The sequence below is a fragment of the Chelonia mydas genome, chromosome 9 (assembly GCF_015237465.2).
Source record: "Chelonia mydas isolate rCheMyd1 chromosome 9, rCheMyd1.pri.v2, whole genome shotgun sequence".
Taxonomy (NCBI): domain Eukaryota; kingdom Metazoa; phylum Chordata; order Testudines; family Cheloniidae; genus Chelonia; species Chelonia mydas.
In genome coordinates this window covers 54,324,688-54,350,863 of record NC_057855.1, presented here as the reverse complement: position 1 = coordinate 54,350,863, position 26,176 = coordinate 54,324,688, and the positions used below count along the sequence as shown (strand labels likewise).

Genomic DNA, 26,176 nt, shown 5'->3' with positions numbered 1-26,176 from the left:
TTTGGTGCAAACCTGTTGGTAAGTCATTCCTATTATTGTCATTTTGCAAAGGGTGCTCAGCCTTAATTGTTAGGTATTAATGGACTGAATAGGTATATAGCACAATTCTCAGAGCAAACTCTCATAGTTGTCATCTGCACTGTAGCCGTTTTAACACTGAACTCATCACAAATGCTATGTGTATATGTATGAGTATACATACGTACCAAATATATGGATATTGTGAGATTTTTACAGCTCCAAATGTATATTGCAAAGTGCATTTAATTCACTTACCTCTCTGTGGGTTATTAGAAGATTAATCTTCTGAGTGAAGAATAACTTAGTGGGTTTTGAATCTGGAGTGCTTCTCAAATAACTAAAACTAAGACGTGTAACCTGTGGAAAGACATTACTGTAAATTCTATGAAATCACAATATTCTACTATAGCTTCAACGTGCAGGGCTCTGACTTCAGTCAGTAATACTGTTTGTGGCAGAGTTCTAAACATTGGTAAGAAAGTCCAAAGACCTGTCACCAGAATGTGCAGGTGTACTGTACGTTCAGCTCACAAAACTACTTGTGCCTTAGCCTGAAGTGATCCCCAGTTTAATAGGTGCTAATCTTTGCAGAAACTAACAATGCAAAGGGGACTGGAATTTCTTAATACATTGATCTTTTGGAACTTGATCTTTTTTTTTTTATACAGTAAACGTTGTTGAATTATTTGTTTGGGGAGTTTTACATCTTTGTTTTCTGTTGAAATTGCTGATTATAAACCTAAAGATTTGTACTTATTCAGAACTTTTTAAGTTGTGTGTACAATAAAATGAGGAAACCTTTGATATGAATGACAAAATGGGCTTTTTAGCTTTTATTTTTCTTTACACTTGTGTTTCAAATAGATTAAATGTTGGTTCTCCTCGGTTAAGACACCAAGGAGTTTTATTATCAGATTTCCCAGCTTAGTTTTCTTTTTGTAGGCATTTGGGAGGGTAGTGTAGACGAGGCAAATAGTGGTCAAGTTACTGTTTTGTTTGAATCCCTTTATTACGGAGTACAGATGAGAAGAAAAATTTAGATTTCATCCTAAAAGCACCATTTATGTCAGAGACATTCTCCTATTAGCTCTGGTTCAGCCTCTCTCAGGCAATCTGCTCTATATCCTTATAACTAACCATCAGTGATTGTAGCATAATGCATGGCGACAAGTAGGTCATGTACTCATATTTTCTGTGTTACATGTTCTCCTCCAGAACGGCATACTTAATATACAGCTAAATCTTGCTTGCCTTACTCATGCAAGGTAGTCCCTTTGAAATCAGTGCATCTAGTTACATAAGTAAGGTGAGCTGGATTTTTTTTTTTTTTTTTTTTTTTACTATTGGTTTTAGAACTTTCTGAAAAGTAGAATTGCTTTCCATACTTGAACTGCTTTAGATGTAAAAAAAACCTGTTGCATTGTTTTCTTAGTAGTCAAGGAGATGTCTCTGATTCCGTACCAAAAGTGTGTGATCTAGCATAAAAAGATATTAGAACATTAGTCCTATTATGTTGTTACAATATCTGAATTTGAGCTCTATTTTCATTGCAACATGTAGCTGTTTCAGAGGTTCATAAGTTAAGCCCCAAACTGGATATAAACACAGTAGTCATGCATAATCAAGTTGCATGATGGCAGCCTCACCTTAGATTAACCCATGTCATGCTGAAGTAAATATTATACTATATTGATATAACATTTTATAAAAGTTTTTAATATATGCTACCTATGACACTAAGATACTATGACAGGTTTCAGAGTGGCAGCCGTGTTAGTCTGTATCAGCAAAAACAATGAAGAGTCCTTGTGGCACCTTAGAGACAAACAAATTTATTTGCGAATAAGCTTTTGTGGGCTAAAACCCACTTCATGGAGTGAAAAGTAAGATAAGATATTATGACAAATGCAATATGATCTTTGAAGATGCTTTGGTTACTCAAGTATATTTTTAGAAATATGAAAATCAGTAAGTTCACATTCTGATCATAACCTGTAAAATTAAGAGTGAGAATTTTTAAAACAAATTGGGCCCCTCCAGTAAAGTTCTTAAGCAGGAGCAAAACTTTTACGTGTGAGTAGTTCCATTAAGTTATAGTTGTGTTTAAAGTGCTTTAGTGGGTCAAAGCCATAGTGTGTGAAAGAAGAGTGGAAAATCTATGAATTAAAAATTGTAGAGGCAAAAGAAATTGCTGAGGGTTTTTTTTAATGCCTCTATAGCCCAACTATTTTTTATATGATTTTAAAGAACAGTTTTGCAGAGAATAAGTTCAGATTGTGGTCTTTCTTTGTTTGTTTTAATTAAAAGCAGTATTTTGAAATATCCAGGAAAAGGAACACGTTACATTAAAATGGTCGTAGAGCAGTTTTTAAACTAAGGGCTGGGAGAAAGCCGACAGGTACAGAGGAGCACATGGTACGAACATGCCTTAGGGGAGGATCTATAAATGGAGATTCCCTATGTCCAAATAAGGAGGAGAGGATGGAAGACGATAAAATACAGGTAGGATCTGATGAGAAATAGTCAAAAGAAAAAAAGTCCCATTCAATTACGTCATGTAATGGCAGACAGCTAAAAAGTGACAAGTTTTTAAAGTGCTTATATACCAGTGCTAGAAGTCTAAATAATAAGATGAGTGAACTAGAGTGCCTCTATTAAATGAGGATATTGATATAATAGGCATCACAGAAACTTGATGGAATGAGGATAATCAATGGGACACAATAATACCAGGATACAAAATATATTGAAAGGACAGAACAGGTCATGCTGGTGAGGGAGTGGCACTGTATGTGAAAGAAAGCATAGAATCAAATGAAGTAAAAATCTTAAAAGAACCAAACTGTACCATAGAATCTCTATGGATAGTAATTCCATGCTTGACTAATAAGAATATAGCAGTAGGGATATATTACAGATCACCTGACCAGGATGGTGATAGTGACCATGAAATGCTCAGGGAGATTAGAGAGGCTATTAAAATAAAAAACTCAATAATAATGGGGGATTTCAGCTATCCCCATATTGACTGGGTACATGTCAGCTCAGGACGGATGCAGAAATAAAGTTTCTTGACACCTTAAATTACTGCTTCTTGGAGCAGCTAGTCCTGGAACCCTCAGGAGGAGAGGCAGTTCTTGATTTATTCCGAAGTGAAGCTCAGGTTCTGGTCCAAGAGGTGAATATAGCTGGACCGCTTGGTAATAGTGACCATAATATAATTAAATTTAATATCCCTGTGGCAGGAAAAACACCACAATGGCCCAACACTGTAGCATTTAATTTCAGAAAGGGGAACTACACAAAAATTAGGTTAGTTAAACAGAAATTAAAAGGTACAGCACCAAAAGTAAAATCTCCGCAAGCTGCATGGAAACTTTTTAAAGACACCATAATAGAAGCTCAAGTTAAATGTATACTCCAAATTAAAAAACATAATAAGAGAACCAAAAAAGAGCCACCATGGCTAAACAACAAAGTAAAAGAAGCAGTGAGAGGCAAAAAGGCATCCTTTAAAAAGTGAAAGTTAAATCCTAATGAGGAAAATAGAAAGAAGCATAAACTCTGGCAAATGAAGTATAAAAATATAATTAGGAAGGCCCAAAAAGAATTTGAAGAACAGCTAAGCAAAGACTCAAAAAAATTTTGCTATTACTTTTTAAGTACGTCAGAAGCAGGAAGCCTGCTAAACAACCAGTGGGGCCACTGGATGATCAAGATGCTAAAGGAGTACTCAAGGATGATAAGGCCATTGCAGCGAAACTAAATGAATTCTTTGCATTGGTCTTCACCGTTGAGGATGTGAGTGAGATTCCCAAACCTGAACCATTCTTTTTAGGTGACAAAAACTGGTTGAAACTATAGTAAAGAACAAAATAGTCAGACACACAGGTGAACATAATTTGTTGGGGAATAGTCAGCATGGTTTTTGTAAAGGGAAATCATGCCTCACCAATCTACTAGAATTCTTTGAGGTTGTCAACAAGCATGTGGACAAGGGGGATCAAGTGGATATAGTATATTTAGATTTTCAGAAAGCCTTTGACAAGGTTCCTCACCAAAGGCTATTAAGTGAAGTAAGCAGTCATGGGATAAGACGGAAGATTCTCGTATGGATTGGTAACTGGTTAAAAGATAGGATACAAAGGATAGGAATAAATGGTCAGTTTTAAGAATGGAGAGAGGTAAATAGTGATGTACCCAAGGGGTCTGTACAGGGCCAAGTCTTATTTAACATATTCATAAATCATCTGGAAAAAGGGGTAAACAGTGAGGTAGCAAAATTTGCAGATGATACAAAATTACTCAAGATAGTTAAGTCCCAGGAAGATTGCGAAGAGCTACAAAAGGATCTCTCAAAACTGGGTAACTGGGCAACAAAATGGCAGATGAAATTCAATGTTAATAAATGCAAAGTAATACACATTAGAAAACATAATTCCAACTATATATATAAAATGATGCTGTCTAAATTAGCTGTTACCACTCAAGAAAGAGATCTTGTACTCATTGTGGATAGTTCTCTGAAAACATCCACTCAATGTGCAGGGGCAGTCAAAAAAGCAAACAGAATGTTGGGAATCATTAAGAAAGGGATAGATAATAAGATAGAAAATATCATATTGCCTCTATATAAATCCATGATATGCCCACATCTTGAATACTGTGTGCAGATGTGGTCGCCCCATCTCAAAAAAGATATATTGGACTTGGAAAAGGTTCAGAAAAGGGTAACAAAAAATTATTAGGGGTATGGAATTGCTGCCATATGAGGAGTGACTAGGATTTTTCAGCTTGGAAAAGAGACGACTAAGGGAGGATATGATAGAAGTCTATAAAATCATGACTGGCCTGGAGAAAGTAAATAAGGAAGTGTCATTTCCTCCTCCTCATAACACATGAACTAGGTACCACCAAATGAAATTAATGGGCAGCAGGTTTAAAACAAAAGGAAGTATTTTTTCACACAGCACACAGTCAGCCTGTGGAACTCCTTGCCAGAGATGTTGGGAAGGCCAAGACTATAACAGGGCTCAAAAAAGAATTAGATAAATTCATGGAGGATAGGTCCATCAATGGTTGTTAGCCAGGATGGGCAGGGATGGTGTCCCTAGCCTCTGTTTGCCAGAAGCTGGGAATGGGCGACGGGAGATGGATCACTTGATTACCTGTTTTGTTCATTCTGGAGCACCTGGCATTGGCCACTGTTGGAATACAGGATACTGGGCTAGATGGACCTTTGGTCTGACCCAGTATGGCTGTTCTTATGTTCTTACATGATGTTGTGTAATGTGCATTAAAATGTGCTCTTAGCACAGTGGTGTCACTGTTCAAATAATACTTTACTATTCAGATATTCAAGGATTGGTCCAAAGCCCCATCTGAAGTCAGTGGGAGTCTTTCAGTGGTGTTTGGATCATGTCCTAATAGTGCAAAGTGAAACTTTATTCCACACACTATATTACTTAAAAGAAATTCACATGTAAAATCATATTAAAAATGCAATTAGTGGAATGAAAAGAGGCAAAAATAGGCCACGAATACTTAAAGGGAAAGCATAGTGCAAGATATGTCCTCTGGTTGTTTAGACCAGTGTTTCTCAATGACTGGTTCATGGACTAGCGCTTGTCCCTGAGATCTCCCTGACACAGTTTAGGAAGGCAGCAAGCCATTCCCTGGTGTCAAAAGGGTTGAGAAACACTGGCTTAGACACTGTGGGGCACTGCCTTTTAATGGTAAATTGAAAGGGTATATTGTCTGCCAAAACAAATTGTGTTGCTTCCTCTGCAGCAACTGATGACCTCATTAACACCTCAACAATTAAAGAACCTGAATTCACTGCCTTCATTACATTACTTTAGGTGTTAGTAATCGCTTCAAGTGTAGAATGTTTTCAGAATGTAATCTACACATCCCAAATTATTTATTTTTATATCTGTGTCAAGAACCACATTCAGATATATGGTTTTAAAATGTATTTATTTGTGATTTTTTTAATTTTAGTTTGGGATCTTTGAGTGGAGAGCTACTCTGAAAAATAACTGTAAAATGGCATCATAGGCTTTCCAGCTACGTTGTGCCTCACTGACTCTGAATGAAATGAGCTCTGCTTGCATGTCAAAAGACTTTTAACTGTCAGATCCTAGCCTGAGTTTGCGGTTCTGGAAGCCAAGCTGTGTTCTTTTTGGCTTGTGCATCATTTGTAGGCCAGATATAATAATTCTGATAGTTCTACCCTCAGACCTGGACAACCTCATTCTTTTTAATGGGGATACACATTTGTAACCAAGGGCAGAATGTGGCCCTAGTAACTACAACTTTCTTAACTCTAATGTGTGAAAAGAAATAGAACTGAGCTCACCCCCCTAAAGCTGTAAAAGCTTTACACAGCTGACCAGAGGGAAAAAAGAATATAAATATATTTTTGTCACTAATGTGACGAATGGCTCTGAATGCACACAGAAAACATATCTGTTGAGGGTGCTATTTTTGTAGTCACTTTTAAGAGAAGAACCACACTTTAAACAGCCTTTAATGTATTGTATGTATTTTCAAATACTTTCTGTTCATCTTCCTTTTCCACGCTATTGTGTAGGCATTGGAAGACATACATAATGTTTTCCTTCCTAAATACTGTGAATTTGATTTATTTTGTTTATTTCATAGCTATAACATTAATTTTATGTGGTTTACTATGTATGTGAATGTTTTTTAACAATTTATTACATCTCAATAAACACAGTCCTTGGCTCTAAATTCAGGGGATTTTAAGAGGTAATATCTCCTGATTGTTTTCCAGTTCAAACTATGAAATATGGATAGTACAGTAAAAATGAAAGTGGCAATCTAGTTGATAGCACTAGAGGAAGACAAATTGGAGAGTATAGAAAGTGGCTGTCGTGCATCATTGTCAGTTTCACTTTAGTCTTTAAACCTGACCATTACAATAGTGATATCTCTCTGGTGTGGCCTCGTGCTGTTGTCCCTAATGCTGAGCCAGAAGCAGTTTTCTGCTGATTTAACAAATTTGTGCCTCGTAGAATCATAGACTATTAGGGTTGGAAGAGACCTCAGGAGGTCATCTAGTCCAATCCCCTGCTCAAAGCAGGACCAACACCAACTGAATCATCCCAGCCAAGGCTTTGTCAAGCCGGACCTTAAAAACCTAAGGATGGCTATTCCACCACCTCCCTAGGTAACCGATTCCAGAGTTTTACCACCCTCCTAGTGAAATAGTGTTTCCTAATATCCAACCTAGACCTCCTCCACTGCAACTTGAGACCATTGCTCCTTGTTCTGTCATCTTCCACCACTGAGAACAGCCGAGCTCCATCCTCTTTGGAACCCCCGTTCAGGTAGTTGAAGGCTGCTATCAAATCCCGCCCCACTCTTCTCTTCTGCAGACTAAATAACCCCGGTTCCCTCAGCCTCTCCTTGTAAGTCATGTGCCTCAGCCCCCTAATCATTTTTGTTGCCTTCCGCTGGACTCTCTCCAATTTGTCCACATCCCTTCTGTACTGGGGGGACCAAAACAGGACGCAATACTCCAGGTGTGGCCTCACCAGTGCCGAATAGAGGGAAATAATCACGCCCCTCGATCTGCGGGCAATGCTTCTAGTCATACAGCCCAATATGCCTTGTTGGCAACGAGGGCACACTGCTGACTCTCCTCCAGCTTCTCGTCCACTGTAATCTCCAGGTTCTTTTCTCCAGAACTGCTGCTCAGCCAGTCGGTCCTCAGCCTGTAGCGGTTCATGGGATTCTTCCTTCCTAAGTGCAGGACTCTGCATTCATCCTTGTTGAACCTCATCAGATTTCTTTTGGCCCAATCCTCCAATTCGTCTAGGTCACTCTGGACCCTATCCCTACCCTCCAGCATATCTACCTCTCCCCCCAGTTTAGTGTCATCTGTGAACTTGCTGAGGGTGCAATTAGTCCCATCATCCAGATCATTGATAAAGATGTTGAACAAAACCGGCCCCAGGACTGACCCCTGGGGTACTCCACTTGATACCGGCTGCCAATTAGACATCTAGCCGTTGATCACTACCCATTGAGCCTGACAATCTAGCCAGTTTCCTATCCACCTTATAGTCCCTTCATCCAGTCCATACTTTTTTAACTTGCTGGCTGGAATACTGTGCTAAAGTCAAGATATATCACATCATTGCTTTCCCCATATCCATACAGCCAGTTATCTCATCATAGAAGACAATCAGGTTGGTCAGGCATGACTTGCCCGTGGTGAATCCACGTTGACTGTTCCTGATCACCTTCCTCTCCTCCAAGTGCTTCAAAATGGATTCCTCAGACTTAGAACCATGCCCCTCTGGCATGCTTCCCACCCCCTTTTTTCCTGGCACTACTGGTTGAATGAGCACGTGGTTCTTCATGTCATGTAACAACTTTCCAGATCTTTGCCTCCTATCCTCCTCCCTACCCTCACTTCCCAAGTTTCAACTGGACAGGGGGATAAATTCCTAGTAGTTCAGGGAACTAATAACTACTGGTACTCTGAGCACACTAGTTGGCCAAGCTAACGAGGAGCCCTGTGGCTAATAAGCTCCTTATTCTTCAACAAACTAGTCTGGATTTTAGAGAACAGAAAAGTACTTTAAACACATTTAAGTGGGGAAAAAACATACATTTTAAGAAGATAATTATGTTGAAGAGGGATATGAATCAACTGTGTCCTTGAAGAAAACATTAAAGGTTGGATATAGTAATTACAGCAACTGAGTTAAAAGCAAAGTATTTTTTAAATGAGCAGACCCCAAACAACCAAATCCTGCTAATGACCAATGTTGTATACAGTCCTAAACTGTATTTTTTTCCCACGAACTTCAGTTTGGCTGCTCACATCCCTCTTCAATGAAGGTAATCAACTATTAGAAAACGGATTCCCAGTCCACATGTAGAACGTGTTTAAGGTATTTCAGTAATGGCTGTGTCCAAACAAAATCTTTGGCATGTTTGGATATATTTAAAAAAACTGTAGGTGAACAAGTTTTGATTTTATGATTATATATTGGTCTGGGACATTAGCTTCTTAGATAAAGGCCATCGCTCTTCCTTATGGCCTTGTGAAAGGCGATCTTATGAGCAAACACCAATACAATAATTAACATTTTACTAACATTGGTACAGCAGCTATAGGATAGAAATTTAAAAAAGAAATCCACATCGGACTAATTTTGCATCCATTGACAACAACGGTAAGGTTCAGGCAATATTGAGGGCTTTAAATTTCCCACCCATATCTATAATTTTATATACACACACCTATACTAGCCCTTTAGGACAATTCGTATACGTCTTTGTTTGAAACATGTATCACTATTTTTAAAGTAGCAATATTTTTAAAGGTACTGAGTTCTTGGTTTAGAGCATACAGCTTGTTGTGTCAAACATACATGCAAAGTTTATTGATTTCAGTGTGTTGCGCAGGATGTGAGAGCATAATTTTATTCATTATATCTAGAGCAAGAGCAAAGTGAGAGTTTTTTGCATGCTTGTATGTGCATCCGAGTTTCATAATGCATCCCCCATTCCTGCTTTATATTAAAAGAAAAACTGCAGTGAGTAATTGCTCATTCTTACTGTTGTGTGTTTTGGCTTGATGAAGAAGATTAAAGAGGCTCTGTCAACTAGATACCAAAATCTGCCTTTCTTAAGTAAAGTAATTCTCTTGTAATATCCATTGATACTGATGCCTGCTTTTTAGGGTGGGAATACTTCAGTGGGCCATCATCTGCCCAGAACAGAAACCAGACAAACATTTTGATCTTATTGCCAGCTACTTATAAATATTTAGCAGGTTTCTACCTTAAACAGCTGCTGAAAATGATGGGCACTTCCTGAACTACTACTTGGATCCTTCCATTATCTTCTCTCCACCAGAAGAGGCTACAGAGCCACTCCATGACTTGCCAGAGGATTTCCTCACTGCTGCTCTAGTAAAAGTTCATAATAAATTTGTAATAGGTTTCTGAGAGAAATGAAATTAAAATCTGCATTTGTAATGTATTTTAACCCATTTTGCTGACTAACAGGTGATATGTGCATTTGTATCAAACTCTTAAAGTCACATTTCAAATAAAAAAAGTTCCTAAAAAATTAGGGTGTTGTGTGAGATTTTACAATCCTTTCTAGAAAAGAGAAGATTGGGGTCCTAAATAGGTTGCTATTGTCCCTTTAAAGAATTTTCCAGTAGCATAATCCTACGTATTATAAAACTGCAATTGTTGTAACATCTTCCATGAATAAGTCATTGTATCCCAGTGACACAAACATGATAGACACTGTTGCCCTACACCCCCAATGCATAAGGACACAGGGGAGAATGGTCCCTGCCTAGAAGAGCTTACAGCCTAAGAAATATATTGGATTTAGACCTAGTTTATTCCTTTTCTAAAAACCTTACTTGAAAGAAAACACCTGGTATCTACATTTTTGAATGTATATATTTTCAGACTTAATTAGTTGAATATGCCTCTGATTTTCATAATCTTACATTAACGTCAAGAAAAATAGTATTTGAATCAGATAAAGAAGAACAAACGTCTATTTAGATTAATTTCCTGGGTTTCTCCCCAAATTTTGAGCTGGTAACGTGAGTCAATACTGGAACAACTCATTTGAAATAGGCTGCAGGAAATTATACCTTGTTCTCCCCTTGTCTCTGAATATTATTGCTTCCATCAGGAAGTAGTTGAGACCACAACATTTGGAACAGTTGCAGCCTGGTGCTAATTTCTGAGTACATAGGAAGTCTTTATGATTTCTATGGCACTTTTGCTGCACTTTTTTAATGTTAAAAAGGGTAATTATTTCCCATCTCATTTTAACTTCCTTCATTCACATATAAAGGCAAACTTCCAGTAAACTACTTTCCCTGCAGTATTTTCATATGTAAAAACAAATGTTAGTTATTGTTACTTTCCTGTGTTGTAGGTCTGGTAGACTAAAAGCAATTGAAATGAGAAAATACACAGGGGCAGAAACAATAGGCACTTGATAATGATTTTGCTGAAGTATGTTAATAGTTAACTTTATAGCCTTGATAATCTGAATCTCTTCCAGGTGACCGAGTGCAATGGCGTTTAGCTTCCTGCATTTGTCAATGTGAAAATATGCATTTGCTTCCTCATCATAGTCATGCTGCAGCCACGCAATTAAGTGGTTTTGCTTCCTGAGTCAAACAGCAACCATCTCTTGCCAAAAGTGTATCAAAAAGCTTATAACTGGCTCTCCTTCAATCAGTTAATCTCTGCTTTTTATTTTCTGTTAAAAGATATTGGGTGTCTCATTTACAGTTCTGTTCCTGTGGACTGATATTTTTTGAATACATATAGTGTAGGGTTTTTTTTTATTGATTTTAGTAATCTGACTACGGGAAGAGAATCTGTCTGAAAAGCTAGTATTGAAATAAGAAAGGTCACAGTATGTGCTGAGATTACACAAAGTGGATTTTAAAGTGGGAGTACCAGTGTGGAGAGGAGCATTAACTGGTGTCAACCTGGAATCTGTTTTATACTGATAACATGTAATCCCCTGAAAATAGGGGGTTATAATGGGAAAGATGGATTATTATGTAGAGAACATTGTGTAAATTATAGCAAGTTTCAGAAGAGCTATTGAGCTGTGTCTTCCGAGGAACGAGCACTTGCTGTATAGCCCATTGTTCCAGTAGTAGCTCTGAGGCAGTTTGGTCTAATGGACTGAACACAAGTATCAGAGAAAGGAACTCCTGAGTTCTAATTCTTAACTGTCACTTATTTGCTAAGTGGCCTTGGGCAAGTTACTTAGCCCCTGTTTCCCATCTGTAAAACAAAAATAATAATACCTACATACCACGGTGGGGTGTTGCAAGCATAGGTTAGTGTTTGTAGAGCACTTTGAGGGTGGAAAGGATTACATCTTTAACTGGAGTATTGTGTCCAGTTCTGTGTGCCACATTTCAGGAAAGATGTGGACAAATTGGAGAAAGTCCAGAGAAGAGAAACAAAAATGATTAAAGGTCTAGAAAACATGACCTATGAGGGAAGATTGAAAATATTGGGTTTGTTTAATCTGGAAAAGAGAAGACTCAGAGGGGACATAACAGTTTTCAAGTACATAAAAGGTTGTTACAAGGAGGAGGAAGCAGAATTGTTGTTCTTAACCTCTGAGGAAAGGACAAGAAGCAATGGGCTTAAATTGCAGCAATGGAGGTTTAGGTTGGACATTAGGAAAAACTTCCTAACTGTCAGGGTGGTTAAGCACTGGAATAAATTTCCCAGGGAGGTTGTGGAATCTCCATAATTGGAGATTTTTAAGAGCAGGTTAGACCAACACCTGCCAGGAATGGTCTAGATAATACTTAGTCCTGCCATGAGTGCAGGGCACTGGACTAGAGGACCTCTCGAGGTCCCTTCCAGTCCTATGATTCTATGATGAGTTCTTAGTACTGGTTCAAAGGTCTAGTTCTACAGAGTTTGACTCCTTATCAGAGGGAGGGTTTAGGAAAACAACATTTTACTTTGTCTGAAAAATTGTGGTCATGATAATTTGAATGACACATGTCGCTGTCTTTATTTTTTGCCCCCACAAAATAAATCATCTAGAGCAAAGCGTCTTTGTCTAGTTATTTGCTCCCTGTACCATCCATAGCCTTTGAATTAGTGAAGAATGCTGCAAGATTTTCTTCTATGTAGCTAAAAATTCTGTATGCTGCAATGTTACAAGATCCGTTTCATTTGTTGAAGCCAGTAAAACATTTAGCTCAAATATTTAACAAATTTTGTAGATTTAGAGAGCCAAAAGGGGAATATAGTGTGTGGTCCCTGTATGTCTAGCAACATATTTCCCACTTCCACAAACACAGATATTGAGATCAGATTTTCCACAAATTCTGAATGCATGAAAGATTTTTCCATTCCTTCCTTCCCCACCTCCCTTTGCTCCCTGCTTTCTAGACATTTGATTGTTTTCTGAAGGAATACAACTACAATAATTTGTCCTCGCTTCTCTCTGGGGCTAAAGAGAATTCTAATTTTAAAAAAGAAAAATGTACTCTTCTGTAAAAGTAATCCATAGTGATCACTATTTAACACAATAAGGGGGAATTGAGCCATTTTATTAGTCCCTATTCAGTTTCTGTTCAATAACTCAAACTATATCTGCCAGCTAATAGCTCAATTGTATAGATTACTCAATTATTCCAAGAGATTTCAATCTGCTTGAAAATGTTTGTGTGCCAATTTCTTTGGCATTTTTGAAGTAATATAAAATTACAGTTTTTGGCTAATAATGTCTACATTGCTGGTAGGCAAGTGGGCTTTTTTAGATGAAGCATTGTCATAACATATGTTTTCTCATTTCCCAATCCATCTTCCCTTCCTTCTCCAATTCTAGGCCTCTCAATGGACCACCCTCAGCTCTCTTCCTTCACATTGAAGAGTCCACAGAGCTTGAACCCCACATTTCAGGTGAATTTGAACCCAGCTGGCCAGGGTTCATCTCCTCTTCTGAGTCCTGTCCTGAGCGATGCTGGCAGTGCCCGGGTAGAAGAGGAAGAGGAAGTAAAACGCAAGGTAAGGCAATGGCACTACAGAGAACCTAAGCAATGAGTGAGAAGCATGTACTGATTTAGCATGGATTCCGATGCAATTCTCTGTATATTCTTCATTACTATTAACGATATTCTTTGTGCTAATACGAACTTAGTGTTAGTGTTTGCAAGCTCCTACATCGAAAATTCAGTGGGAGTATGTTGATCCTTGGATCCCAGAGTCTCATGCATTAGAACCTCATGACAGGATAGTCCTCCTCGTTGCTGTTATTGGAGTCATGTGTGTGTGTTGTTAAGCACAGCATAATCCTTGTCTATGCACAGTGTTGTTGTATTTAACATTGTCAACTGATTGGACTGTCCTTGTCTACACTGAAAGTTTAACGTCATGTTAGTTAAAAATTTGTTCTAACCTGATTTAATTTCCCAGGGTGGACAAGGCCACAGAGCTAAAATCAGTTCACCTGCAGGGCATGCAGCAAAAACTACTTAGGCTTTATCAGAAGGTGAGGTTTGAGTGCGGAGCTTTCAGTCATTTTTGAGGGTTGGTGAGTGGACTGTTTTTGACACTGTATCAGCTAACAATTACTTTGTTATATGTCTTTTTAAATATTGACCTGCGCTCAGTTCTATGACAGGCATATCATATATAAAAGGAAATAATAAAACAATCATGACGTGTGTGTGTATGTATATTATAGTGGCACTCAGTCTTTTTCCATTTCTGTCACATGTACCTCATTTTTCAAAAGTGTAATATCTCAGCAATTCCCTTTGTATTGAAACTCATTTATAAAAGTTTTTAAGCCTTGGGGTGAATTTTTGTTGCTAATTGATTTTAGTATGGTCAACTTCTGAGAGTTCTAAAGCTTCAGTTTCCTCTTGAAAATAATTTCTTAAAATGAAACTCATCTTAAGTTTCATGGTAAATTTTTACAGGCTATTTATGAATACCTGGAAGATGGAGACTTACAATGGGAATACTAATATAAATGTGTTGGTGCTGATAGGTGCTGCTGTAATTTTATAGAAATATCAGGGCATGAATGTGTCACTTAAGTTTTTATATGCTAAGAATTGTCTTGTATTTTAAAATCATATTTCCATTTACTAAAATTAAATCATTGCACAAGTAAAGGTAAGTCTTCTCCAGCATTTCTCTAAATTACAAAACTCTTGTCCTGAGTCTGAAAATGTTCAGTAGCCCTTAGTTTCTCATTGCTTTCATGTGGTACCATGTGCTTGCAGAACTGCAGTGTTAACTCTTTTTTGGTACTTGCACTGGGTTTCAGGAAAGGGAAAGAGGCTCAGTGGTGGGGAAAGAACAAAAGGAGTTGAGAGGGAAAATAGAAATAGCGCTGTAGTTGGCACCTGACAGACAATTTAAAAGATGTCATTACCATGCCTGCTCTGCAGTGTAAAGGGCATTAGGTGAGGGTTGGTACACTATCTGGAGTAATAAATACCTTTTTCCTTCTTATAAATATTTATTTTAAAAGAATAATGAAATGTTAAAGACTCTTCAAAGGGAGCATTCAGAGACGTGTAAAGGTTAGAAAATAAATTCAAAAAGATACTAAAGTGGAGCAACTCCCCCCCCCACCCCGCCCCCGCCAGATTTTAGCTTGGAAATGTTTGTAGTGGCCAGGAAGCCACACATCATCATCCTGCCATTGCTGCTGCAGGCACTGTGTGAGTTCTCTGCATGCTGGTTCCACACCATATGCCCTTGTTCCATCTAGGATGGGTGCACCCCTCTCTACCTATTAGGTTACAAAGAATGGAGCAGATATGAGCAGAATGAGATATTCAGAACTAATGCCAGGCACTTACTACAGCTGCCCCTTATAAGATGGAGGGGAGAGAAGAAAGGTGGAGGATTGTGTATGAGGAACGTTTGAGGAAGAGAACTCAGATTCTAAGTTCTTCAGGGCAGAGACCATCTTTTTGTTTTATGTTCATACAGCACCTAGCACGACGTTTGGAGCTACTACAATACAAATAATGATAGAGTTAGAGGAGACAGAAAAAAGTTGAATAACTTTGATCTTGTCAATAATGAGGAGAGCCAGTCCATGCATGAGGGAGGGCAAAAACAATAGTCAGAGCCTTAATTACCTGGTTTACAGGAGGAAATGTGGGTCTGAGTGGACGTTGTAAATCTAAGGCCTGCTCTATACTACAGAGTTAGGTCGTAGGAAGCCGTCTTATATAGCCCTGTTAATGTATGTGTCTACACTACCGGGTCCTTTATGCCGACCTAAGTCACCTCTAATGTCCACTTCTCTAATCCACTTCTGCAAGAGGCATAGCACTTAATTCAATTTTCATGGGTTGACAGCAAGGTAGTGCAGACACAGTGTTGTGTAATGCAAGTGCTCATCTGTGACTGCTCTGGAGATCAGTCTCAACTCTTCTGCACTGCAGCCAGATACACAGGAAACAGCCCCTCCTCTGCTAAAGCCCTGGAAATTTTTGATTTCCCATTTCCTGTTTGATCAGCATTGGGAGCATGCCAGCTTGAGCACAGGTGATCATGGAGACTACACGCCCAAACATGCTCCAGCCTGGTCTGCACAGGAGGTGGTGGATCTCATCGCTGTGTGGGGAGAAGAGTCTCTGTGCAGGCAGAGCTCCGATCCAGCAGAAGAAAAGCTGACATCTGTGCAAAAATAGCTCATGGAATGGGAGAGAAGGGCTACACAAGGGATACACAGCAATGACTTGTGAAAATAAAAGAACTTTGCCAAGCGTACCAGAAGGCACGGGAGGTGAACAGTTGTTCTGGTGCTGAACCCCACACATGCCGGTTCTATAATGAGCTGCATGAGATTCTCGGGGGTGACACTACCAGTACCCCCACAAGCAACGTGGACACCTCACAGATGGGAGAGTCTAGGAACAACAGGGAGGACAATATGGTGGATGAGGAAGAGGAAGAGGAGGAGAATGGGAGCAGGCACGTGGTGGATCCATTCTCCCCAAGAGCCACGAAATATTTTTAACCCTGGAGCCCTGTGGGTCGCAGGATATCACAGTGGCCAACCGTGATGCCGGGGAGGGCACCTCTGGTGAGTTCACAGTTATAATCAAAGTCCAATTAAACTTTAGCAGGCACACACATTCAGTGGTATTGGATTTTTACTGTGAAGAAAAAGTAAGCTGCTTTGGTTTTCTGCTTACAAGAGGCCGCTCCCGCTATGCAGAGGGTGGTCCCCGGAAAAGACTGTTTATGTGGACTGGGATAGCCTGGGAATCCTCCACTGATATCTTTAGGAAACTTTCATGGAAGTACTCTACAGTCCTTTGCATAAAGTTTTTGGGCAGGGAAGTCTTATTTCTTCCACCATGGTAGGACACTTTCCCATGCAACCCCTGAATTAATTCTGCTGGCATCATTGCGGTACACAGCATAGCAGCATAAGGACCAGGTCTATTCCAGGACACTTGCAACATCATCTTCCTTTCCACCTCTGTTACCCTCAGGAGACTGATATCACATAGGGTCGCCTAGAGGAAACAGGGGAATTTCTCATTAAAAGTGATTTTACCGGAAAAGAGCATGTAGACCAACCCCTCCCCCCCCCCACCCCCGCCGCCCCATTCCGGATTGCCAAACCACGTGGCCACTAATGTGCCTTTACTGTGGTCGGCATGGGTCAGCAAGTTTTTTAAGTGGCTGATAGGGGACTGGGGCCCCACATGTGAGATTCTGCCATTTGGGAGTGAAAATGTCTCTCTCCCCACCCAACCCCCCTCCCCACCCCTTCATAAACAGCTTCCCGTGGTGCTATGGGGAGGGGCAATTGTTTGACTAGCTACCTCTGTTCCTGTCATGAGCCTTCCATAAACTTCATTAAAAGTGTGGTCACCCATTACCTGGGGTGGGAGCTACTCCCCATGGCTGGAACAGCAAAACGGTGCAGTGAATGGTTACAGATTCTGATTGTTATGGCTTGCACCAAGTGTAATGGAGGGGGGGGTTATGAAAACAGCCTTGCTATGGAAACATTTTATGCATGTAAAATGGTCCCTTTCTTTTTTCCCATGACTGACAGCTGGAAATGCATCCTTCAGCATGTCATCAACACCTGAAAGCAGACTTTAGCTGATTAGAAGGAGGAGAAAGAGAACATGGGAGGACATGTTCACCGAGATAACGAACGCCTCTGGGACAGCTGACCCAGAGCTGAGAGCTTGGAGGATTTCACTGTCTGAGAAGTTAGACATGGACATGGAGAGCAGAAAAGCTTCCCATGAGCATGAGTGTGTGGCACAGGATGAGGTGCTTCAGATTATGAGGGACCAATCAGACATGTTGAGGCATCTGGTTGAACTGCAGGAACAGAAGCAGGAGGGTAGAGTCCCTCTGCAGACCCTGGTGGACAGCCAGCCAGCCAACATCGCCTGGTGCAGAATCACCCTCCCCAAAGCGTTCCATGAGGCATGGGAGAAAAGTCCATTATCCCTTTCACTTAACGCAGGGGGCGGGTACAAGGAACAGAAGGTGCCCATTCACAGAGCTTTGATGTTGACTAGAATGCGGTGCTATGTTACACAGCTGAAAATGTTTCTCCCGTTCCAACTTTACAGCCCCTTTCCCCAAGGCTAACTTTTTTTTCTGTTCTCCCTCTTTACTTATGTTTGTTAAATAAAGTAAATGGATTCGAGAAATAAATGTTCTTTATTGAGTAGAAGCTGTAGGCTTGGGTGGGGGTGGTGGCTTTACAAGGCAAGTGAAGCTTTGGGAAAGCACAGTGCAGACAAGAAGCTCACATTACTGTGACTCATTGTTGAAACGGCTTTCAAAGCCTTGCGGATACGTAGCGCCTGGGCTTTTCTTATCGACTTGGTGTCTGGCTGCTTAAAAATGGCTGCCATGCGATCTGTCTCAACTGCACACCCCTGTGGAAAATTTCCCCCTTTTTTTCCCCACAGATATTATGGAGCACACAGCAGGCAGCTATAACCATGGGGATGTTCTCTTCACTAAAATCCAACATTGTTAGTAAACTTCTTCAGTGCCCTTTTAAATGACCAAAGGCACATTCAACCACCATTCTGCACTTGCTGAGCCTATAGTGAACTGTTCCTTACTGTTGTCCAGACGGCCAGTGTATGGCTTCATGAGCCATGGGAGCAAGGGATAGGCTGGGTCCCCCAGGATAACTATAGGCATCTCAACGTCATCAATGTTCATTTTGTGGTCTGGAAAGAAAGTCCCGGATTGCAGCTTTTTGAACAGACCTGAGTTCGTAAAGATGCACGTGTCATGAACCTTTCCCAACCATCCTACGTTGATGCTGGTGAAACGCTCCCTGTGATCCACCAGCACTTGTAACACCATTGAGAAGTATCCCTTTTGGTTTATGTACTCTTTGGCAAGGTGGTCTGGTGCCAAGATGGGGATATGCATGTCACCTATCGCCCCAACGCAATTAAGGAACCCCATCGCAGCAAAACCATCCACTATGTCCTGCACATTTCCCAGACACAATACCCTTCGTAGCAGAAGTTGATTAACGGCCCTGCACATTTGGAGCACAGCAGCTCACACAGTTGATTTACCTACCCCAAATTGATTCCCCACTGACCGGTAACTGTCTGGTGTTGCAAGCTTCCGAATAGCAATCACCACTTGCTTCTCCACTGTCAGAGGAGCTCTCATTTTTGTGTTGCTGAACTGCAGGGCAGGGGAAAGCTCTTCACAAAGTTCCTGGAAGGTGGCTTTCTGCATTCAAAAGTTCTGCAGCCACTGTTCGTCATCCCATACCTGCAAAACGATGTGGTCCCACCAAACAGTGCTTGTTTCATGGGACCAGAAACATTGCTCAACAGAGTGCAGCTGCTCTGTGACTGCCAGCAGCAACTGTGAATTGGTTTTTTTTCAATGGCTTGCAGCAGGGCTGCTTGTAGGATATTGCTATGTTTCACATAGCGGACCCTACTTTGCCTCTGGAAATAATGCAGGAGAAGGCGCGAGGTGTTTGAGATGCTCGCAGCAAGAGTGCACAACTGGGCAGGCTCCATTCTTCTGGGGTTATGGTGTACACACGGCAGTTTTAAGATGCGAAAACCACTGGATTGTTTGCCATTGATACGAGGGAGGGAGGACAGTGCATTATGCGATACTGATGCAATATTCCCATTCTCCCCTGCGACAATGTTTTGGTCCCATGAGGCATTGCACAAACTTCCCAAACCACACTGTGGCAAATTACACTTTGGGATAGCTACCCACGATGCACTGCTTCGTGCATTGATGCAGGCACAGCTAGTGACACACTCAATCGAGACAATGAGCATGATGTGGCCACGCCCAATTGACTTAATTAATTCGGAGGCTCGAGGTCAAATTAGATCAAATCGACTTAATTTGGTAGTGTAGACAAGCCCTAAGACAAAAGGAAAGAAGAGAATGAGTGTCACATTTATCATGCTAATAAGGTGCTTCCAAAGATCATTCACTTTTAAAATATTTTTTGGAAAAGAATCCCCAATCTCCTTCCCCATCCGTTTCCTCCCTGCAAAAATTTAGCATGTTGTTTTTTCCTCTCTCTGAACTTCTTTCCTCCTCAGTTGGTTTCAGATTTGGCTGCTGCTCAGGTAAAGATAGTGATATATAGGCCAACCTATGAGTGGTATGTACATGCATCAATCAACTGACTGACCTCTTTGACAGATAGTGGCCTCTCTACCTGCCCTGTATGATTAAGCACAAAGCAGAGCCTAAAAAAATAGCATCTCTTATATTTAGTACCCTGTCTAAAAGCCTGTTTGATTTATTTCTTCCACTTCTTGGGTCCCAGTTTGTGTTCAAATAATTGAAATCTCTCATTAATACCATTATGTTCCTTTTGCAAAGCTTTTTAATTTTTGCTGACTTTTCTATTGCTCCTTCTGATGAAGCATCTTATAGCAAGCTCCTCTGTCAACTTATTTCCTTTATTGCATTTAATCTCAAAATAAAATAATTCTACCTCATCCAGAGTGGTCTCACCAATCTCCTTATTTCACTGCTTCCTTCCTTTACATATAAGTTACTTATCCTGTTCTGCCCCTTCTCATCTGAACAATATATCTTTCAGTATTAACAATGTTGTTGCTCTCCAAGTATGTCTCTTCCTTGCGTTCATTTATCATCCTCCAAATTAGTGCTGGCATATAATAATTTTGGAAGGCACCTGCACTACCCCCCTACATCTTTCCTCCTTCCCTGACATCTCCATCTTTATTCTTCCTTCACTTCTCCTTTCCAAACCACCCTCTTCCCCACACATGCTCAGTTTTCCTTTCTTACTCACTTACCCCAGGTTCTTCTGTCTTTCCATTGAGACCACAGCAGGCTTGAAAACCCTCCTAGTATGGCTGGGGGTGGAGAGGGGTGGGGAGAATTGCAAAGGAGAGAAAAAAGAAAAGGAGTACTTGTGGCACCTTAGAGACTAACCAATTTATTTGAGCATAAGCTTTCGTGAGCTACAGCTCACTTCATCGGATACATACTGTGGAAAATACAGAAGATGTTTTTATACACACAAACCATGAAAAAATGGGTGTTTATCGCTACAAAAGGTTTTCTCTCCCCCCACCCCACTCTCCTGCTGGTAATAGCTTGTGTAAAGTGATCACTCTCCTTACAATGTGTATGATAATCAAAGTGGGCCATTTCCAGCACAAATCCAGGTTTTCTCCCCACCCCCCCCCACACAAACCCACTCTCTTGTTGGTAATAGCTTATCTAAAGTGATCACTTTCCTTACAATGTGTATGATAATCAAGGTGGGCCATTTCCAGCACAAAAGGGGGGTGGGTGGGAGAAAACCTGGATTTGTGCTGGAAATGGCCCACCTTGATTATTATACACATTGTAAGGAGAGTGATCACTTTACATAAGCTATTACCAGCAGGAGAGTGGGGTGGGGGGAGAGAAAACCTTTTGTAGTGATAAACACCCATTTTTTCATGGTTTGTGTGTATAAAAACATCTTCTGTATTTTCCACAGTATGCATCCGATGAAGTGAGCTGTAGCTCACGAAAGCTTATGCTCAAATAAATTGGTTAGTCTCCAAGGTGCCACAAGTACTCCTTTTCTTTTTGCGAATACAGACTAACACGGCTGTTACTCTGAAAGGAGAGAAAGGAGCCTGGAGGCCCAAAGAACCTCCCGTAGGTAGGTGGGTGGCCAAGATGGGACCTGCAGCAGCCTGTAGATGAGGTAAGTGGCAGCTGCTGGGAGACCAGCATTGAGAGAAGCGGAGCAGAGCTGTCTGGTCAGCCAGGCTCGGGGGACCTGCTGTGCAGAAGCTCACAGCACAGCAGTACGATTGGTGCAGAGGTCAAAGGCAGGCTGTTCCATCTGGTACTCCTTTTGTTACTGCTTTTGTCACCTACACTGAATGCATTGCTGACATCACACGACCATTCCTAGGAGCACCCTGTGCATAGTTTGCATGTCCCTAAGTGGATCTCAGCTCACAATTGTCACTCTGACTTTTTTTGCTTTGACAAATCTATGACTTTTCCTAAAATTTACTCCTATAAACTTAGAGCCCTAGTTGTGTTCTGTGATATACTGAGCACTCACAGTAACTATGGCAGTGATGAGTAGATGTGAACACCTCTAGCACAATATTTACTTGTAATTTAAAGAGGGGAATAATGAAGATGACTGGATTGTACAAAATGGCATCTTGTTTCTCTTAGCAGAAATTATTCTAGCAATGTATAAGGAATTAGTAAGGCCACATTTGAAATGTGATGTATTGTTCAACCTGTTTATAAATAGAATATTTTTAGAAATGAAAAAAAGTACAACAGAAGGGAGTCAGAAAGTTAAAGGAACTATGAGATCTCTGTTGTTCAGAGAGGTTAGAGAAACTATGGTGTACTGTGGAAAGACTGTTTATGAGAGGGAGCCCCACTGAGGTTATACTGCTTTTTGACGGAAATAGAAAATTGATAAAATAAGACTCTTTAGGTTAATGTCAGGTAAAATTATGCAAGATGATTATAGATGTCTAAAGTAAAGCTACCAAAGGACCAGATTCTGATGCCTTATTCACGTTGACTAGTTTCTTATTCCGCAAGTGATCCCATTGAAGTTTAATGGGATGACTCCTGGAGGAAAGCGCTCCTGAACTGGAGTAGGGGTATTAGAAATTACAAGAATTTGGGAATTTCTTTACATCAGTAGGAGTCAAGAGCTTTGCTAATTAGTGTCACCTTTGAGTAAATGAAAGCAGAGTGATTCGGAAACTGACAAAACACTGATGCTGTTGTATTAGAAACACAAGTCGTACTTAAATTTATTACAGAATCATTTAAAATCTGTCAAAGCTGAAATAATACCTTTCCCACTTTTGTAAAGTGCTTTGAGATTTTGGAATGAAAAGTGCTATCTAAGTGTAAGTGGTATTGTTATCTAATTTAGTTTAGAGGTTTCTTTTAGACTCAAATAAAAAATACTTTACAACAAATTTGTTTGTTTGAGAAATCCAACACTGATCTGGCTACCAGTGCTCTGGAAATGAAACATTCCATTTTCAGAGCAGGAGGTAACAGTTTTGCCAAAGTAACATTGCTTGAATTCTCCCCATGAGATACAGTAACTGGTTGAAAGTGAGTTCATGATTAAACATAAGAAATGTAATGTATGTATGTTTGTTTAATTCTAATTGGTAGTTTTCTTTTCTTTCAGCAATGTCCAACAGACAAGGTGTATTTCATAGCAAAGGAGATTCTTGCTACTGAACGGACATATGTGAAAGACCTAGAAGTTATTACAGTAGTAAGAGTGTTAAACTTTCTTTAATGTTCTTGTTCCTCAGACCAGGTTTTTGACCATTAACTTGAAAAAATAGAAATTCTTCTTTGAGTGCTGTCCCTGTGGGTGCTCCACTTCAGGTGTCGGTGCATCCTGGCACCGTCCATTGGAGATTTATGGTAGTAGTGTCCGTGTGGGTCGCATGTGCACAGTGGGCATCTTGCTGTGCCATTGGTGCCGTGTCTAGTGCGCGCATGACCTGAGCCATCCAGTTCCTTCTCAGCCTTCCTCTGCTGAAGACTGAGCTCAGGGGCACTGTTCATCACTCTCGCCAAACTTTTAAAAATAGCAGTTTAAGTAGTTAGTCTTTCTAATATTTGTAATTAGTGTTAGTGATAGTTTTAGTAAAACAAAAAAAAACGTTTATGTTCCCAGTTTACCCTCCCCGTAGTTTCCCCACACCGGAGTCAGTTAACCGTTAAGATGCCTGACTCCCCAGGCTTTAAGCAATGTGGCTCTTGCCGCGAAGCAGTGCCTGTTTTGGACGGACACTGTGTGTGTGTCCAAAGTCTTCGGGAGGCGCATATCCTGCAAAAGTGCACCCACTGCAGTAATCTGAAAGTGAGAGCCATGCGTGACTGAAATCTCTGCTTGAAAATGATACTGATGGAGAAATCTCTCCAACCAGAGACAGACCAATAGACCTCCTCTCTGGGCAACCCCCCCATCCCCCTGCAGGGACAGGAGATGTACCTCCTTCTAAAAGACTGAGGAAGAGGGTGCAGGCGCCTATGCAGAGAGCACCGCAGAAACATAGGTGGTCTCCTGCCAGGTCACTACTGACACATGCTCAAGTGAGCACCTACGATGCTCCAGGCACCACCGAGTCCCGAGCGAAGGAGACAGAGTCAAGGCACAGACAGCGAGGTGTCTCCTCCACAGCACCGAATTCACCCATAAGAGACTCGGTACCAAGCATCTCCTCAGGCACCATGTCCCCCCCACCCCCACCCCCCACAGCACCAATATCGCAGTCAGCACTGGTTGAGAAAACCAAGTCGGCACTGACCGTGCCAACTAAACCAACACAACAACTGATGGCACCAGTGTCATCACCGATAAGAGTGCCCTGACGGTACCGATATCAGAATAATCACAGAATCTACTGCAACAGAGTGACTTAACTGTCTCGTAGGCACCGCCGTCCCCACTATTCGGTACTGAGGGCTCTCCTGTAAGTTATAGAGGAGATCGCCATACTGCTCATGACGCAGTACACTTGTCCAGTGAAGATGATGATGATGATGTGCAGGAACCATTCACTTTCTCACCGCACCACTCATCACCGAAAGACCACTGACCATCCTGGAGCTAGATGGGGCCCAAATACCCTTAAAACCATCCGGTTCAACCGTGATATGGACTGCAGTGGATGTATCCACTGATGGCCTTCCCAATGCAATGGACACATTGGGAACCCTGGGCAACTTACTGGGGCCCCCACTCCAGGCCATCCATGGCTCATAGAGGCAAGCTGAGGTCTAATCCCAAATTTCCCACCCCTCAGCCAAGTGAGGCTCAGGATGTTGGGGTTAACACAGAAACAGGCACTGATCAGGAAGCAACATCTCCTGCTCACAATTCTTCCTCCTCCCTGGATGAGGTAATCATGCCACCACCGCCTACCTTGGCAGATGACTTCAAACAGTTTCAGGAACAGTTTAAGCAGGTCGACCAAAGCCAGGACATCCCACTGGAGGAAGTGCAGACAAACCAGCATAAGTTGGTACAAATGTTACAACCTTCATCTACTTCCAAAATTGCATCATTGATGGGCAGAGCAATTTTGGAACCAGCAGAAACAGTCTGGCAGACACTGGCCGCAATTTCTCCGACATGCAAAAGGGCAAATAGAAAGTGATATGTGGGTGGACTTGCTCTTCTCGCTCCTACCTCCCAACTCCTTGGTAGTTGATGCCACTAATCAGTGTGGCAAACAACAACAGTTTAGATCGACCCCATAAGATAAAGAACCACAAAAGGCTCAACATCTTCGGGCGAAAAATTTACTCCTCAGCGACATTACAGTTCCAAATCGCCAACTATTTGGCCTTGCTGGCTAAATAAAATTATGATAATTATGGGAAACTTAGCTTGTTCTCAGTGGAGCTCCCCAAGCAGAAACAATCACAATTTCAGGCCATTGTAAATGAGGGTCAACTCATAGCTAAAACAGCCCTCCAAGCGTCTTTGGACATCATGGCCAGGGCAGCCAGAACCATGGCCACGGCTGTAGTTATGCACCGGGTATCCTGGCTACAATCCTCTGGCATACCTAAAGAACTCCAATCCAAGGTCAAGGACCTACCTTTCGACCGAGAGAAACTATTTTTGGCCAAGACGGACGAGGTGCTCCACTCAATGAAAGATTCTCGAGCCACTCTTTGCAATTTGGGGATCTACACTCCGCCTGCGAAGAGAAAATGATGCCAGCCTTATAAATGGAACAGGGATTCCTCTTTCAACCGACAGCAACAGAGGCAATTCAAGAATCAAAGACAATGCCTACGTTTGCAGGGACGGAGAACACCTCAGTCTCAACCATTGACTTCTCAAACAGTTCCACTCAAACAACAATTTTGAAGTTTTGGTTGAGGGTGTGGATGACCTCCCTCACCAGGCAGTGCTTATACCAGATCCGTCCCCATGCTTTGGTCACCAGCTTTACCCATTCTACCACATCTGGGCGTTAATAACCATGGACCAATGGGTGTTTTAGAGATCGTAGGATTGGATATACCATCTCCTTTACCTCCCGACCATCTACCCTCTCCCCCTT

At 41.1% G+C, this 26,176-nt stretch overlaps 1 protein-coding gene and 1 long non-coding RNA gene across 23 annotated transcripts in view; one reads left to right on the top strand and one right to left on the bottom strand.

Annotated features, from left to right (window-relative positions):
* FARP2 (FERM, ARH/RhoGEF and pleckstrin domain protein 2) overlaps nt 1-26,176 on the top strand; it is a 217,540-nt gene that overhangs the window by 155,110 nt on the left and 36,254 nt on the right. For 20 of the 22 annotated variants that reach the window (XR_005226739.1, XR_006283770.1, XR_006283769.1 and 17 more), the window contains 2 exons: nt 13,417-13,595; nt 23,272-23,361. Coding sequence is in view for 18 of the 22 variants with exons in the window: in XM_043522447.1 (XP_043378382.1) it covers nt 13,417-13,595; nt 23,272-23,361 (269 nt within the window). In the remaining 4 variants the exon portion in view is untranslated. The remainder of the gene's footprint in view (nt 1-13,416; nt 13,596-23,271; nt 23,362-26,176) is intronic. The other 2 variants (XM_037908755.2, XM_043522448.1) reach the window with 1 other exon arrangement.
* Nucleotides 22,452-25,822, bottom strand: LOC119567051. Its single transcript, XR_005226740.2, has 3 exons — nt 25,706-25,822; nt 25,024-25,090; nt 22,452-23,673 (listed from the first exon to the last, which is right to left on the bottom strand). It is a non-coding gene; the product is annotated as an uncharacterized LOC119567051 (long non-coding RNA).